Consider the following 13,327-nt stretch of genomic DNA (forward strand, 5'->3'; position numbering starts at 1 on the left):
AGTTGTGAAAATTTTTAGATTCCGCTATCAAGAGAGAATTGTAAATTTTATGAAACAAACGAATACGAATTTAAAAAAAAAAAAAAAAATGAAAAGAGAAAAGCGAAAGTTTTAATCATTTTTTACTTTTCATAATCTACGAAAATTTTCGTATACGAATATCGTATCTATTTTTTCTTTTTTTTAATTTCGTTCTGTTCACGTGCAGTTTAGTTTATAAACAGAAGCTATAAAGTATTGCTTTCATTAAAAACGGATTGTCCACTATCTCGTTAACACAAAGAGGAATAACAAATATATTCATTATCAATTTTTTTTATTCCCCCCCCTTTATATTCCTTTTTATATTACATAAATTAAATTTTTTATTATTAATTTTAATTTAAAATAATTACAACTCTTATTTTATTCTATTTAAAATTTAAATCTTCACTTTGATCACGTTCTATTATCATTTATTTATTCTTCATTTCCAAGAGCTAAAAATTATTCGCTGAAATGAAAATTTCTTCCCTGAAAAAACTCAAACATATTTTCGAATTGAGCTTGATATTCTTTCGTATAAATCTTAATTTTTTTTATTCTCTTTCCATTTTTTATTTTCCTTTGAAACAAGATGAAAAATATAAATTATTGAAGAAATCGAATGTTTCGAACCGATAAAAATCATTCTATACAGAGAGAAGGTTATAAAATCTGTGTCGTATGGAATCGTAAGTCGCGATTTTTCTTTTTTTAAATATCGAAGCACAGAGCTGAATTTTTCCAGCGAGTAACTGTTTAAACGCGAAAAAGTAATTTGATTGCTGAAGCCTGATGATGTTTGGACGAAACATTCTCTCCTCGAAAAAAAAAAATAATTAAACATATACCTTTGGATTTTCTTGTTTCTAAAATACATATGAAAATGATTAATTTGGAATACGTAATTGGAATACGTAATTTGACATATGATGTATAAAAATATATCTTACATTAAATAAAAATCCAAAGTAATAATTTTTTTTTTGTTAATTTTAAACAGAAATTTTAGAAAGAAAGTTGAAAATTATTTATTTTCGAAGTAAAGCAAATGGAGAATATCGAGACCAAGGTATAACATATTCTTCGAGAGAACGATAAAATACTTTTTCCAAGATGCTGATTATGCAAGAGGTTAAAATATTTAACTTGAATAGATTAAAGAAAACTCGATACTACTTTTCCTCTTATCTTACATCGTATTAAAGATAGGACCTAAAACTTCTTCACTTCTGTTAATATTCCTCTTCCCCCTTATCCTTACCTACCTCCCTTATAATCCTCTTAAAATTTCCTTCCACTAAATAACGAAATAGAAGGTGCAGCTCTGCCTGGGCAATATTAAATTCTTGTTACTTTTAAGGGAGAGATGTGCAGAACCTTGTATGTAAATTAATTTCCTCAACCACGTGGTTAAAATTGCTCCTAGATATTACATTCATTATAAATATTTGCACGGGAAACACCAACGTTCCATTCCAGTTTCGCAAGATCTCTTAATCTCAGGCTTATCTGTAAAATCATTGCGCTCTTCGCTTCCATTAAGTGGATTTTTTTTTTTATACATTCATATTAAGTGGAAGGAGAATAACATAAATTTTCGATGGAGATGCTCATTAATTATTTGATTAGCTTCTTTTTTAAGGAAAAAAGAAATCTAATCAACGAGAAAGATTTCACTTTGGAAAAAATAAAGATTTTATTCTCGAACATTTATCATTCTATTAAGTTAAAGAGAAAGTTGTACACTTGCCATCGCCAATATCTTTCAAAAATTCAATATATTAGTTTGCAAGTTATTAAATTGTCTCATAAACAATTATAGGGACAAGCCATGATCATGTTCCAGCAATGTAGCGAGCATAAGAAATCTCTACGACATGAAAGATCTCATAAATTCCACATGAATTCCTCCTAAATACCTTCTAAATACCTCCTAAATTCCTTCTAGATTATTAACTTACATCACGATCGCCTTCCCAGTCGTCCAACAAGATAATTCCCGTCACGATACTACTCGTTAAATACCGATAGAAAGTATTCAACGACCAAACACAATTTTATTAATATATGCTCTACATACTTTGTATGCAAAATTTATTATATATTACACTGTCAAACATTTTCTGCTAATTTTTGAAAGAAAGAATTTTCCAGAAAAAATCTCTCATTGAGAAAAGATTTTATAATTATTGAACTCAAAGTGACCAATCTTCTTTAATTTTTCTTTATTTCAATATTCAATTTCTCAGTTATCAGTTATTAAATTATTCTATGATTGAACGTCTTCGATCATCGATTTAAAAAAAAAAAAATGATTGGAATAAGCGACAAAATCCAGCAACTGTTACTCGAGAGTCAAATACTCGGTCGATATTGACACAAAGAGCGATTCATATCGAAAAGCTGAGAAAGTGGAGGCATGAAATCGCGTTCGCGATCCACCAGCTTCCACGTTCGAAACTTTTCTGACAACGGTGAGTACGACGAGTTGCAGAGAAAGAGGAAGAAGAAAAAAGAAGAAGATGAAGAAGAAGAAGAAGAAGAAGAAGAAAAAGAAGAAGAAGAAGAAGAAGAAGAAGAAGAAGAAGAAGAAGAAGGAAGAGAAGAAAAACGACGAAGCACCACGGCCGGATGAAAAAGAGATTAAGGGCGTATTATTGGTTTCGCGAGTTACGGCTCGTTTCTTGAGAAAGTTGAAGCGAAGCTGTCGTCGCGAGGACGAGTTCAAAAAGCGCGGCAAACTTCCACTTTAATAAGCCTGAGCTTTCTAAGAGTTCGACCCCTGCCGTTTCCTTATTTATTTCTTTTTTTTTTTTCTTCTTTTTCCTCTCCTCTCTTCTCTTCTCTCTATATTTTTATTGCACTCCTACGACTTCTCGTATTTTCGATGCAATTCTATATAAATATAAACTTTCGAAGATATCGGGTTATGCAAATATACAGTGTATAGCGATCTATGAGAAGGAATAAAAGATGAAGGAATATAATACTTTAATTTTGCGAATTATAAGAATGAAATTTTAGAAGAAAATTAAAAAAAAATATATAAGAATAGATTCCATGTGTAAAGATTTTATGGAATTTCAGATGAAAAGAATCATAAGAGTATAAAGGTTTAATAATAATAAAAAAAAAAAAAGAAATGTGAAATTTGATACGTCTAAGATTCTTTTCATTTAATATAAAAGAAAATTTGAAAATCATGCGTGAATAGAGAACGAAATTTTTTTTAATAAAGATTCTAAATTATTCCGTGTTATTATCTGAATATATCTGAACTTTAATATTTATCTATTATGCATTTCACGATTGTACACATTTTCATATTTTTTACGAAATGCAAAAGATAAAAGATTCATTCCATGTAATATTCATTTTTCTTCTAGAAAATTGCATTCACATTAATTTTTCAATACATATAAAATAAACGTGTCCGCTTGGAAATATCCATAATAATAATACTTCCATGGAATGAAAGAGGGAACAGGGTTACGGGAGGGGGATGGTTATTTGGAAGGAGCATTAAAGTTGTTGGTTAAAGATGCATCTTTTAACAATTTCCGGAAACTTTGATGGGCAATGGGGCAATTTCATCCGCGTTTAGATGAGGATGTTATTTATTATGCCGCAGGAAATTTATCTTCCTTTGATCATAAAGAACGCCACTATATTCATTTGTCCGTAATAAGTTATGCGCTTAATGCCACGTAGTTGATGAAAGATTGTCGATATTACGAAGGGAACGATAATTTACCGTTATCGAATCAGTTACTTAGCAATCGACTCGACGAATACGACTTAATACCAAGAAGAAATTTAATCGAGAGATTTATATATCGATAAAAAAATACTTTCGAAATTTATCAAATTTCTGAATAAACGACCGAATAAATTTTAATCACCAATATGCGATTGATCGATTCAAATTGATATAGAAACCAAACTGAATTCTCGTCTCTGGAAAAATCAAATCAATTATATCAATTACACCAATATATCTTATCCTAAAAAATTAAAATCCCCATCCATTAAATAAAAATTAATCTTTTATCTCTCGCGTATCCCCAACCTAAAAATACTTCATATAACATTTCACGAATCGATGTAATACATTTACCTCGAACTTATTAAAACATATCCTGTCCCAACAAGGAAACAAATCACCAATATCAAACAAATCTCATTAATCGAGAATTGAGACGTATCCCCTGATACATGGAACGTACGTACGCGGAGTAACCAGGAATTCGACGTCGGTTCATGTATCCCCGGAAACCCCCTGTTTCCGGAACGGAAGCTGCACTCGCGCAACGAAACAATCGGTGTTGGACGCGCGTAATTTCTCGTACCGCGCGATCATCATCGATGAGGCACGCGGCGGTCTGCGCCCTTCCACCTGCGCAATTCCACCCTGATTAGCCACCACGTAGCACCACGATACTCGGCCATATTTAACCAACTAATGCAGTTGCAAATTAGCTATTAGTAGGTGTTGCACACGGTGGCAGATAGGCGTAGCGTAATCAAATTAAACGGAATAGTTACTGTCTCCAGTGTCGGGATGGGGAGGGGAAGTACGTAACCCTGTTAGCCTAACTGCGCAAAGTGCGCGCGGATACGACGCTTGCTACGCCTGTGTACACGTTTACGGGACCGCGCGCGCGTGCAAGAGGGCGAGAGAACGCGTGCATTAGCGGGTGTAACACGGGTATAAACAGGGATGATGCATGGGGTGAAATCACCGCGGATCCCTCGGGGACGTTATCGGTGCCGGGGAAAATATTGAAAACGCGTGTCGAGGGAGGAGGGGGAGGAACCGTGGCCTGGAAAATCGAGTTCGACGGAGAATCGGTCGATAGCTTCCGAGAAAGGAAGCTATTTTTAGTAGTATTTCTCGGTGGAGAAAATACGGTGCTTTTTTTTTTTTTTTTTTCCCCGTTGCGGAGAGTCGTAAAAATTTCACTTTGAGCTTGTGCACTCCTTTTTGGAATTGTAAAATTTTTGAAATTTTGACGATTCTTCTCAATGAATTCTCGATGATTGAATTTCGAGGAAACTTTCTTGAAGATAGCCAAAGTTAGGAGATACATCGCGCAAAAAATTTCTATATCATTATCAATCGATATTCGTTTTAGTTTTTCGTATTTAATTTCGAAGTTAAAGTAGTGTATACGTAATATATATGATATAATATAATTTTATATTTTATAAATTCAAGGTTTAACCGGAATTTCGAGAGGATGGCCCGGATTGTTTGTGGGAAACGCCTTATGCAAACATTTGCACACGATTGGGTAAACCGTAACAGATGTGTGTTGCCTGCGATGCAAATGGCAGAAGTGCGTTCGTATCGATATAAACACAAAGGACATGGGCGAGCCATTTAAACGGAAACAAGGACCTTGTGTTACCGAGAATGGAATTGGTACACGAAACGAACAGAAGGCGGGTCGAGCGTGTACCGAATAGACAGAATATTATCGGTTCATTATACCACAAACTCTCGATGGTTAAATAATCGAATTCATGATTTAGATAATTGGATCTTGTATAAATATCTGGATATGAATTTAGCGTAGTCCAATAGTTCAATAGATATATTACGCTATAGAAATTTCTATTGATAAAATAAATTATAAAATGTAGATTATTTACGTTTTCTTCTTTTTAAGAAAGAAGTTTTCTAGTAGTTTTCAATTTCTTGAACTAATTTCAACTATTCATCCCTCATCTCCCTATCTATTTATAACAAGTGATTTTTGATTAAAAAATTACATTAACTTTCTTCGTTTCCTTCATCCCGAATTAGAACTTCCTTATCAAAGTTACGATCAAACCGGAACTTTTTCAAAACTTTTCAATCTTAAATTAAATTTCTCATCCTCAAAATAAATCGTCAAATCTCCTAGAATCTTAGAGTCAAATCGAATATATCGAATTAACTCGATATTAATTACTATGTTAAATAATAAATCCCACGATCTTCTAATTCCATCTTTGAAATTCTATATCAAAACTTAAAACTTAACATTCCAAGAACGAAGAAATTCAAATAGTGACGAAAGATTTGTGATCTCTCGAGAGAAGACATATCCACTAATCGTTCCATTATTGCTTTATTTATCTCAAAAAGAACACCCGATATTACCAACAAAATAATCAACGATACGAGAGAGAATTGTCGCAACATACTCGATAATTCTATAACCTGTAATTAAAATTATCAAAATAAATCCGTCCATATTTCAATTCCAAACTGGCGCAACGTTATTCAACTCGATCCATTATCCTACATATTTATTATACGAACCTGGGCGAGTTGCTCCGTCGTTGCCTCGGTCGCCAGCCTGGCCAGACCCTCCTCGTACCTCTCGAGGGCCGTCAGTCTGAGGAGCAAGTTTTGCAGCAATGCCGAAACTTCCTGCCTGGCCGCAGCGTCGACCGCAGCGACCTTCTGCGTGATGGACCTGACGTGGCTCATCACCCTCTCGTCCCGGAAGTCGTACGGGAATGTTTCCGTCCATTCGGCGAGCAGTTGTACCAGTCGCGGCACGAAACGTTGCAGACGTTCCTGGAAACACAGTTTCCAAATCTGTGCATCCTTTTTTCTTTCATTTTTTATTATTTTCTACGCGAGAAGAAACAAATTTTAGACGAGAGGGGATTGGAAGCAGAGAGGAAGAGAAAGAGAGAAAGAGAGAGAGAGAGAGAGGGAGAATAAAATGGATACTTGAGAATTTTTGGTATTTCGAAGGGTCTAATAGTGGATGATATAAGTTTTGTGAAACGTATCCTTTGGAATTTTTCGAAACTTTTGAGGGATTGAAAAGGAAGAGAAGAGAATTTGAACGAAATGAATGTTTGAGAATTTTTGGTAATTGGATTTCTCGAAGGTTTAACCAAGGGGGGAGGATGAAAGGAGCGAGGAAATTTTTGCTACACGAATCGTTTGAGATTTTTTAAAATTTTCCTGGAAGATTAAAGAATAGGATTAATTTAAGGTTTCGAAGGGAAATATGGTATAAGTGATGGAATCTTTTCTTTATAATCAAAATTTTCTAAAACTTAACTCTTTAAAGAAGTGAAAAATGGAAAGAATAGGATTCATTAGAGACTACAAAGGAATAGCTATAAAAAAAAATTTTTCAGAAATGAATCAGAATTTCGAAAACATAATCCTGCATGTATGTATAAAACGTTATATTAATCAAATGAAATAAATTAAAATCGCAATTACAAAAGTGTCCGAAGAACTACATGGAAAAACAGAGAAAGAAACTTGAGAAAAACAGGAGAACAGAAAGTAGAGAAACGCGTTACGAATTCCAATTATCAGACATTCCAACCCCCAACAAAAATCAAAGGAGAAAAGAAACGAAAAAAAAATATATATATACACATAAAATCAAAGAGGATATTGCCAGATAAAGAAACAACAAATCGGGAAAGGAAAAATCGTGGAGGTGGAAATTCATTTGCCAGGGAGACATTTCTGGCCTGAATACGCGTGCTCATTATTACAACGCGGAACGAGAGCGGGCGTGCCAGGCTGATTCTCCGAGGGGGTGAATGCGAAAAGGGGGTCGAGCCTGCCTCGAGACGATGAAACGATAATGCACGCGGTGGCCGTAAAGTGCACGCCCGGAAGGCTCTCGTTGGGCTTTTGTGGGGGAGGAGGAGGAGGGTGGAGGAGGAGGATTCGTGTGGCCTCACCTTGCCACCCTCTCCATTCAGGTTTTGCTGATGCTCGCAGAGGGCGCAGACCTCGCCCAGAAGCTCGTGCGGCTTGATGAAGAGCCTGGCGCTCAGCAAAAAGGCGAAGAGGTAAGCTCGATCGGGATAATATTCCTCGGTGGGCACCATATGCTGCACCAGGGCTTCCAACGAGCCCGACACCAGATTCCCGTCCCGATATACCAAGGCCTGGAAACGAAACACCGGTCTGGTTAATTGTTCATGATTATTCATTAAAGGGGATATGTTCGTGGATTTATCTCGGTTGCGAGAAGGAAGAAAGGTGAATGGTTTGCAATGTCGAACGTAATCGCGAGGTAAAAGGAGAAGGGATTGGAAAGTTGTGATCGATAAGTAGTGGAAGTTCGAGATACGTAGTGGATGTGATCGTGTAATTGTTTTCAAATGAATAAGAGAAAGTAGAGTTAAAGGTGTGAAAGGTGGTTAAGAGAAGTAGGTTAAAGGTGAAAAAGTGGTAAGTAAAGTTTGTGAGAAATATTGGATGGGGATTTGTTTTTTATAGGTGAATAACAGGGTGGGAGTTGTGCGATTTTAATTCGTTTTGAAGTGAAAATTGTAAATTGGGAGGATATTAAAATTATTTAAAGGAGATAACAATCTTAAAGAGGGGTTATAAGTAATCGTGACTGGTGTTAGAAATTTTTGGATTTGAATTAAAAAATGTAATTTCATGATAAATTATACGAGAATGAAAATATTTAATCAAAGTAATCAAAGTAAGAGCTATTCGAATTGATGTATTTTTAGAACTTAAATATATTTTTATATATTTATTGGTTTTATAAAAGTCTGATCTTCTTGCAGTTTCGAACTAGTTTGACCAAGTTTATATTCATAAAAGAAAAATGATCCAGAAACCGCGTTTCTGTAATTTTGAAAGAAATGTATCATACAATTACTATGTCAAAAAAAATATCGTCAAAGAATTCTTGTTTTTCACTCAGTAATTTCGAATCGTTTATTTACTTCGAAAGTGAATTTTTATTAAAATATTTTATAAAATAGCTGTGTCAATATGATCAATATTGTTGGATTAATAGAAAACGAAATTTGATAACGAATGCATATATCGATATTTTAATCTCGCAAACAGATTCAACAGATTTAACAAAGGATTCGATATATTTTTTCCAAAGTAAATAAAAGAATCGAAGATTAACGAGAATCAGCCGATTAGAGCGAGGTGACGTTGCAAAACTTTCACGTGATCAGCAGATTTAAAGTTCTTTCGGGATTCCTGCCAAACTCGAATGTTGTGAAAGATTAATCCTCTGGACGCCAGACATACAACATTTTAACTTTTTCTTTGTTTAAAGTAAATAAAAACCAATAATACGACGAAATACTTGAAAGAAAAAATAATTCTTACAAGAAGATATTCAATAATTTGATAAAAAAATTTTCTTTTTACTTCCTAATTCAATTGATAATTGAATCAATTAGAGAAATATATATATCACAGTTTGCCTTTCTTTAACAATTAACAAAGTAACACGTTTGATGAACGAGTTACAAATTATCAAACGACAATTTGTATCACACGTTAATTCTTGGCCGGCCGATATTTAACGACAGATTAATACGTTATCAGCAAACATATTAATTAACGTAACGTCGTCGTCGTCGCGCGATTAAATATGCTGATGCATAAAGCCGGATCTGATTGCACAGGAAATACGGCAGTCGGTCGATAATGTCGTTAAACCGATATTTAACGGATGGGATGGGATTTAAATTCGTTTGAATCACAGAGAGGGATCCATGAAACTGATTTCGTGCCACTCGTTATCGGCCGCTAAGCGCCGATATAATAATCGTTGAAATTTTACAGGCTCGCGAACTTTAACGTAGCAGAAACGTATTCGAATCCATATTTTACAAGTTTATAGATCGCATAAATACATCTCACTTTGCGATATTCGATATGAAATAGAAATGTAATAACGAGTGAAATTCCAATTCGAATTCCAATTCTCGAAAATCAATCTGGCAATTTTTAGAATTTCTTTCTTTTTTCTATTTTTTTTATAATAATTCTTTTCAATGGATTTTTCATTTCTGTTGCGGCGCTTATCGTGAATTTTATTGAACCAATAAAGACCAAATTTCATCGCTTTACTTCGAAAGAGTAAGAATTCGTCGATCGACGTTCATATTGCAATTTTGTTAATTTTGAAAATCTTATTATAATATATGCATTCACGTATTTTACTACATGCGATAATTTAAACTTCTTATCGACTTTCTTATCCCTATACGTATTCGTCATTTTTTTGTTTTTCACATTTTTATAAAAGCTCTTTCGAGTAAAATTATCAAGTTCGACGTAAACGAAAATAAAATATGTTTCCGTGAAGCTATTTTAACGCTCTCAATGCTTTAACAGATTAGAATAACGGGAGAGAAACTCTTGCAAGTTGGTACGTGTGCGAAATCAGAAATTCGTTTCGGTCGGAGACAGAGTCGAATGCCTCGAGCTTTTCACTCGGCCCTGTAACAAAGTTTCTACCCGTGTAAATCTGCGAGCCATTAAAGTTGCGACGGTCGGCTAGGTAACCCTGGCCCGGGATTCAAATGGCTTAAACTTATCGTGGGCTAATACAGTATTGACGGGGCGGAATTCCTCCGCTCGTAAACTTGCCATCGGAATGGGGGACGAGGGAGGGGAAGAAAGGGAGGAGTCTGGTTTGGAAGAAAAACTTGCTATTGCCGTTTTCGAAATTTGCGCCTTCGCTGAAGTTTTAGATCGTCGATTCGTCGAATGCAAATGAGCCTGGGAGCCATGGAAGTGAGATCTTGCAAAGTTTTTTTTTTACCGATTCTCGTTTGGATAATTGCGTAGTTGATCGAAATGGCAAACGGGAGAAACTACGAAAATAGAAGAAGATTATTCTTTATTCTTTATTCTCAATCGAGAATGCGAAGATTCAATCTATAGCGTTTATTTTAATTGTAATCCATATTTTTTCCTGGAATCGTCACTCTTTCTTCAGAAATTGTGTCTGTCAGATTGGAATAGACAACAAAAACGAAGGTGATAAAGGATTAATAATTATCTTTCGCTTTACATGAATTATCAAAAGGAATTTTAAAGAGGAACCATCTTCAGAATTATATATTCAAAGGTTTCTTAATTTTAATAAGATTTAATCGAGTTTTAAGATAAATTACGATTTCAATGAGAGTACATCGAAGACTTTAAATTCTTCGAAATGAAATAAATCTTTACTTAATCTGTAGCCTACTTATTAAAATTTCATCAAGGTTACCGCACGATCAATTTAATCTCCCTATGAACATACATTAATTCAATTAATTCCTCCATCTCCACAATCTCCTTTATTCATCCTACCTTTAACAATTACACCTCGTACCTTCTTCTTTCTCTGATCAATGCACGAATATCATACACTGCTAACCAAGGAGAACCCTTGTTTTTTTCGAGGGTTGACAATTGAGAGGCGCGTTTAATCGGGGGAAAAAATCGTGGAAAGAAATCCGCGAGATCGTGGGTCCCTTCCGTTTTACCTAAACTTTTGTCGCCGCCGTAACAATCGCGGCCATTCCTGAATCTGGCGTCGTTTTTGTCCAAAAAAAAGAAAAAAAAAAGAAAAAAAAAAGGAAAATAAAACGGAGACGAAGAAGAAAGGCGAGAAGGGAACACCAAGGGACGAAGAAAACGCTCGGTCCACCCGTTATAAAACATTCCAACGTCACCAAGCTATCCGAGCTTCCACGGGCAGAGGCCGTTTTTGTTTTCACCATCGATCCACCCTCCCAGACATCCTCTCTCTCTTTCTCTCTCTCTCTCCCTCCCTCTTTCTTCCGCTTAAACCGCTTTTGTTTTGCACCTCGTTTCCAGTCGTACTTGCAACAACCGGTATCATGCGAGTGCTTCCTGAGATAACTTGCGCAGTGAGTATATATGCGTGTGTATATGTGTGTGTGTGTGTGTGGAACCTGCGTTATCCAAAGACTTCCCTTGGGTGGTTAATACCGGATGCTGGAAGGAAAGGGAGATGGAAGAATGGGATTTTGGGGAACGACCGACGAGGATTTGGGACGCTTGGACGTTTTTACATTTCGTTGATGGATTATAAAAAGCTTATAAATTTTCATTTCTATTTTTGAACTTGTATTTTTTGTAAATCTTGTTTATACGGTTTGCTTTGGTTTCGTTATAAAAAAAAGTTGTCAGATGTGTGTCGAAAAAGACACTCGAAAGATAGAAACGATTCGACGTTCGATTCCATGGAAATAAATCCTTTTTCGTGGATGGAATGATGACGAAAGTTTTATTTTCTATTGCTCTTCATCTTCGTTTCTCTCTCTTCTCTTTTCAAAATTACAGCAGTTATTTTTATTTTTCTAATGTGATTATTGGCAAATATTTTGCAAGATTGTAAGAATTTTGAACGAATTTTATAAAATATTTAATCTCAAACGTGTGAAAGACTTAGAGGAACTTTATTATTATTATATTAAAAATAATTTCTACAAACGATTCGTTTAGCTTCCAACTCTTTTAATTCTCTTCTATCTAATATTTCGATCTAATAAATTTATATCAAAGTTTACACACATCCTTACATTAATTACAAGAATTCTTTCTTTCTCAAAATAATTAATTTTCAATTTATATCGTTTAAACGTTGCAAGTACTGAGAAATTAATTATGGTCTCCCTATAGAGAGCAAAATTTCTCATTTCCATTAAACTGCAAAATTGCAGCATACCTAGGCAAAGAACCGCAGATAGTCTCCACAATCTTGCCACAACCTTCTCAACGATTAATCTCGCGTAATCCAGACACGTTCCAATACACGCGTTCTTATATATACATATATATATATGTATATATAGGTTCTTTGAACAAAGCTGCGACACAATTTCGAATTCGTTTAGCAATTCGAGGTAGGGAGGAACGGCATGTCGTGTGAAAATTTCATTTCTCGGCGTGTACGTGGATTAGAAACCGTTGTCAAAGTTGTCGACGTTCCACCACACCTCGAAAGGCAAAACAGAGGGCCGTAGATGAAGAGGTAACTTTGGTAATTCGTTCCACGAACGTCGAACTGATTTTTCTTTTTCTCTCTCCCTTTCCAAATGATTCTAATTTTTAAAACGATTTTAAATATTCTAAATGAAAATTTTACTCCTCAAATGTTTCAATTTCGTAAAAATTCATGTAAAATTCTACTGTGGATTATTGCTGTTTATTTTTCCTTTTTGGATGATCTTCTTTTTAATAAACTCAAGTTGAAGAATTTTGATTAAAGTTCATCTTCGAAGGAATAACATAATCTATCTCTCGAACTCGAAAAGGATGAAATAGAACGATTAGCCCGAGGGACGAGAGGATAGATTCACCAGGCTCCGATGCACTCCGGCTCGAGAACGAAGGCAAGCTTGTAATAAGTGATCGCGAAATAATGAAGAATCTTGAAGGATGATTCCAGCTAAATTTATCCAGTCTGATGGAATCCATTAGAGCTTGTTCGTTCCTTATTTCAAAAAGCCTTTTGTATTAACATGAAAAAAAAAAAAA

At 34.9% G+C, this 13,327-nt stretch overlaps 1 protein-coding gene across 1 annotated transcript in view; it reads right to left on the reverse strand.

Moving 5' to 3' along the window:
- The window catches only part of LOC122719919 (mediator of RNA polymerase II transcription subunit 12-like), a 420,913-nt gene that overhangs the window by 28,842 nt on the left and 378,744 nt on the right, over positions 1-13,327 (reverse strand). The window contains exons 5-6 of the mRNA XM_043946182.1: positions 7,738-7,947; positions 6,335-6,595 (exon numbers count right to left, since the gene is read on the reverse strand). Of these exons, the coding sequence (XP_043802117.1) occupies positions 6,335-6,595; positions 7,738-7,947 (471 nt within the window). The remainder of the gene's footprint in view (positions 1-6,334; positions 6,596-7,737; positions 7,948-13,327) is intronic.

Source organism: Apis laboriosa, unplaced genomic scaffold (genome assembly GCF_014066325.1).
Source record: "Apis laboriosa isolate Shangri-la unplaced genomic scaffold, ASM1406632v1 scaffold9_cov152, whole genome shotgun sequence".
Lineage (NCBI taxonomy): Eukaryota > Metazoa > Arthropoda > Insecta > Hymenoptera > Apidae > Apis > Apis laboriosa.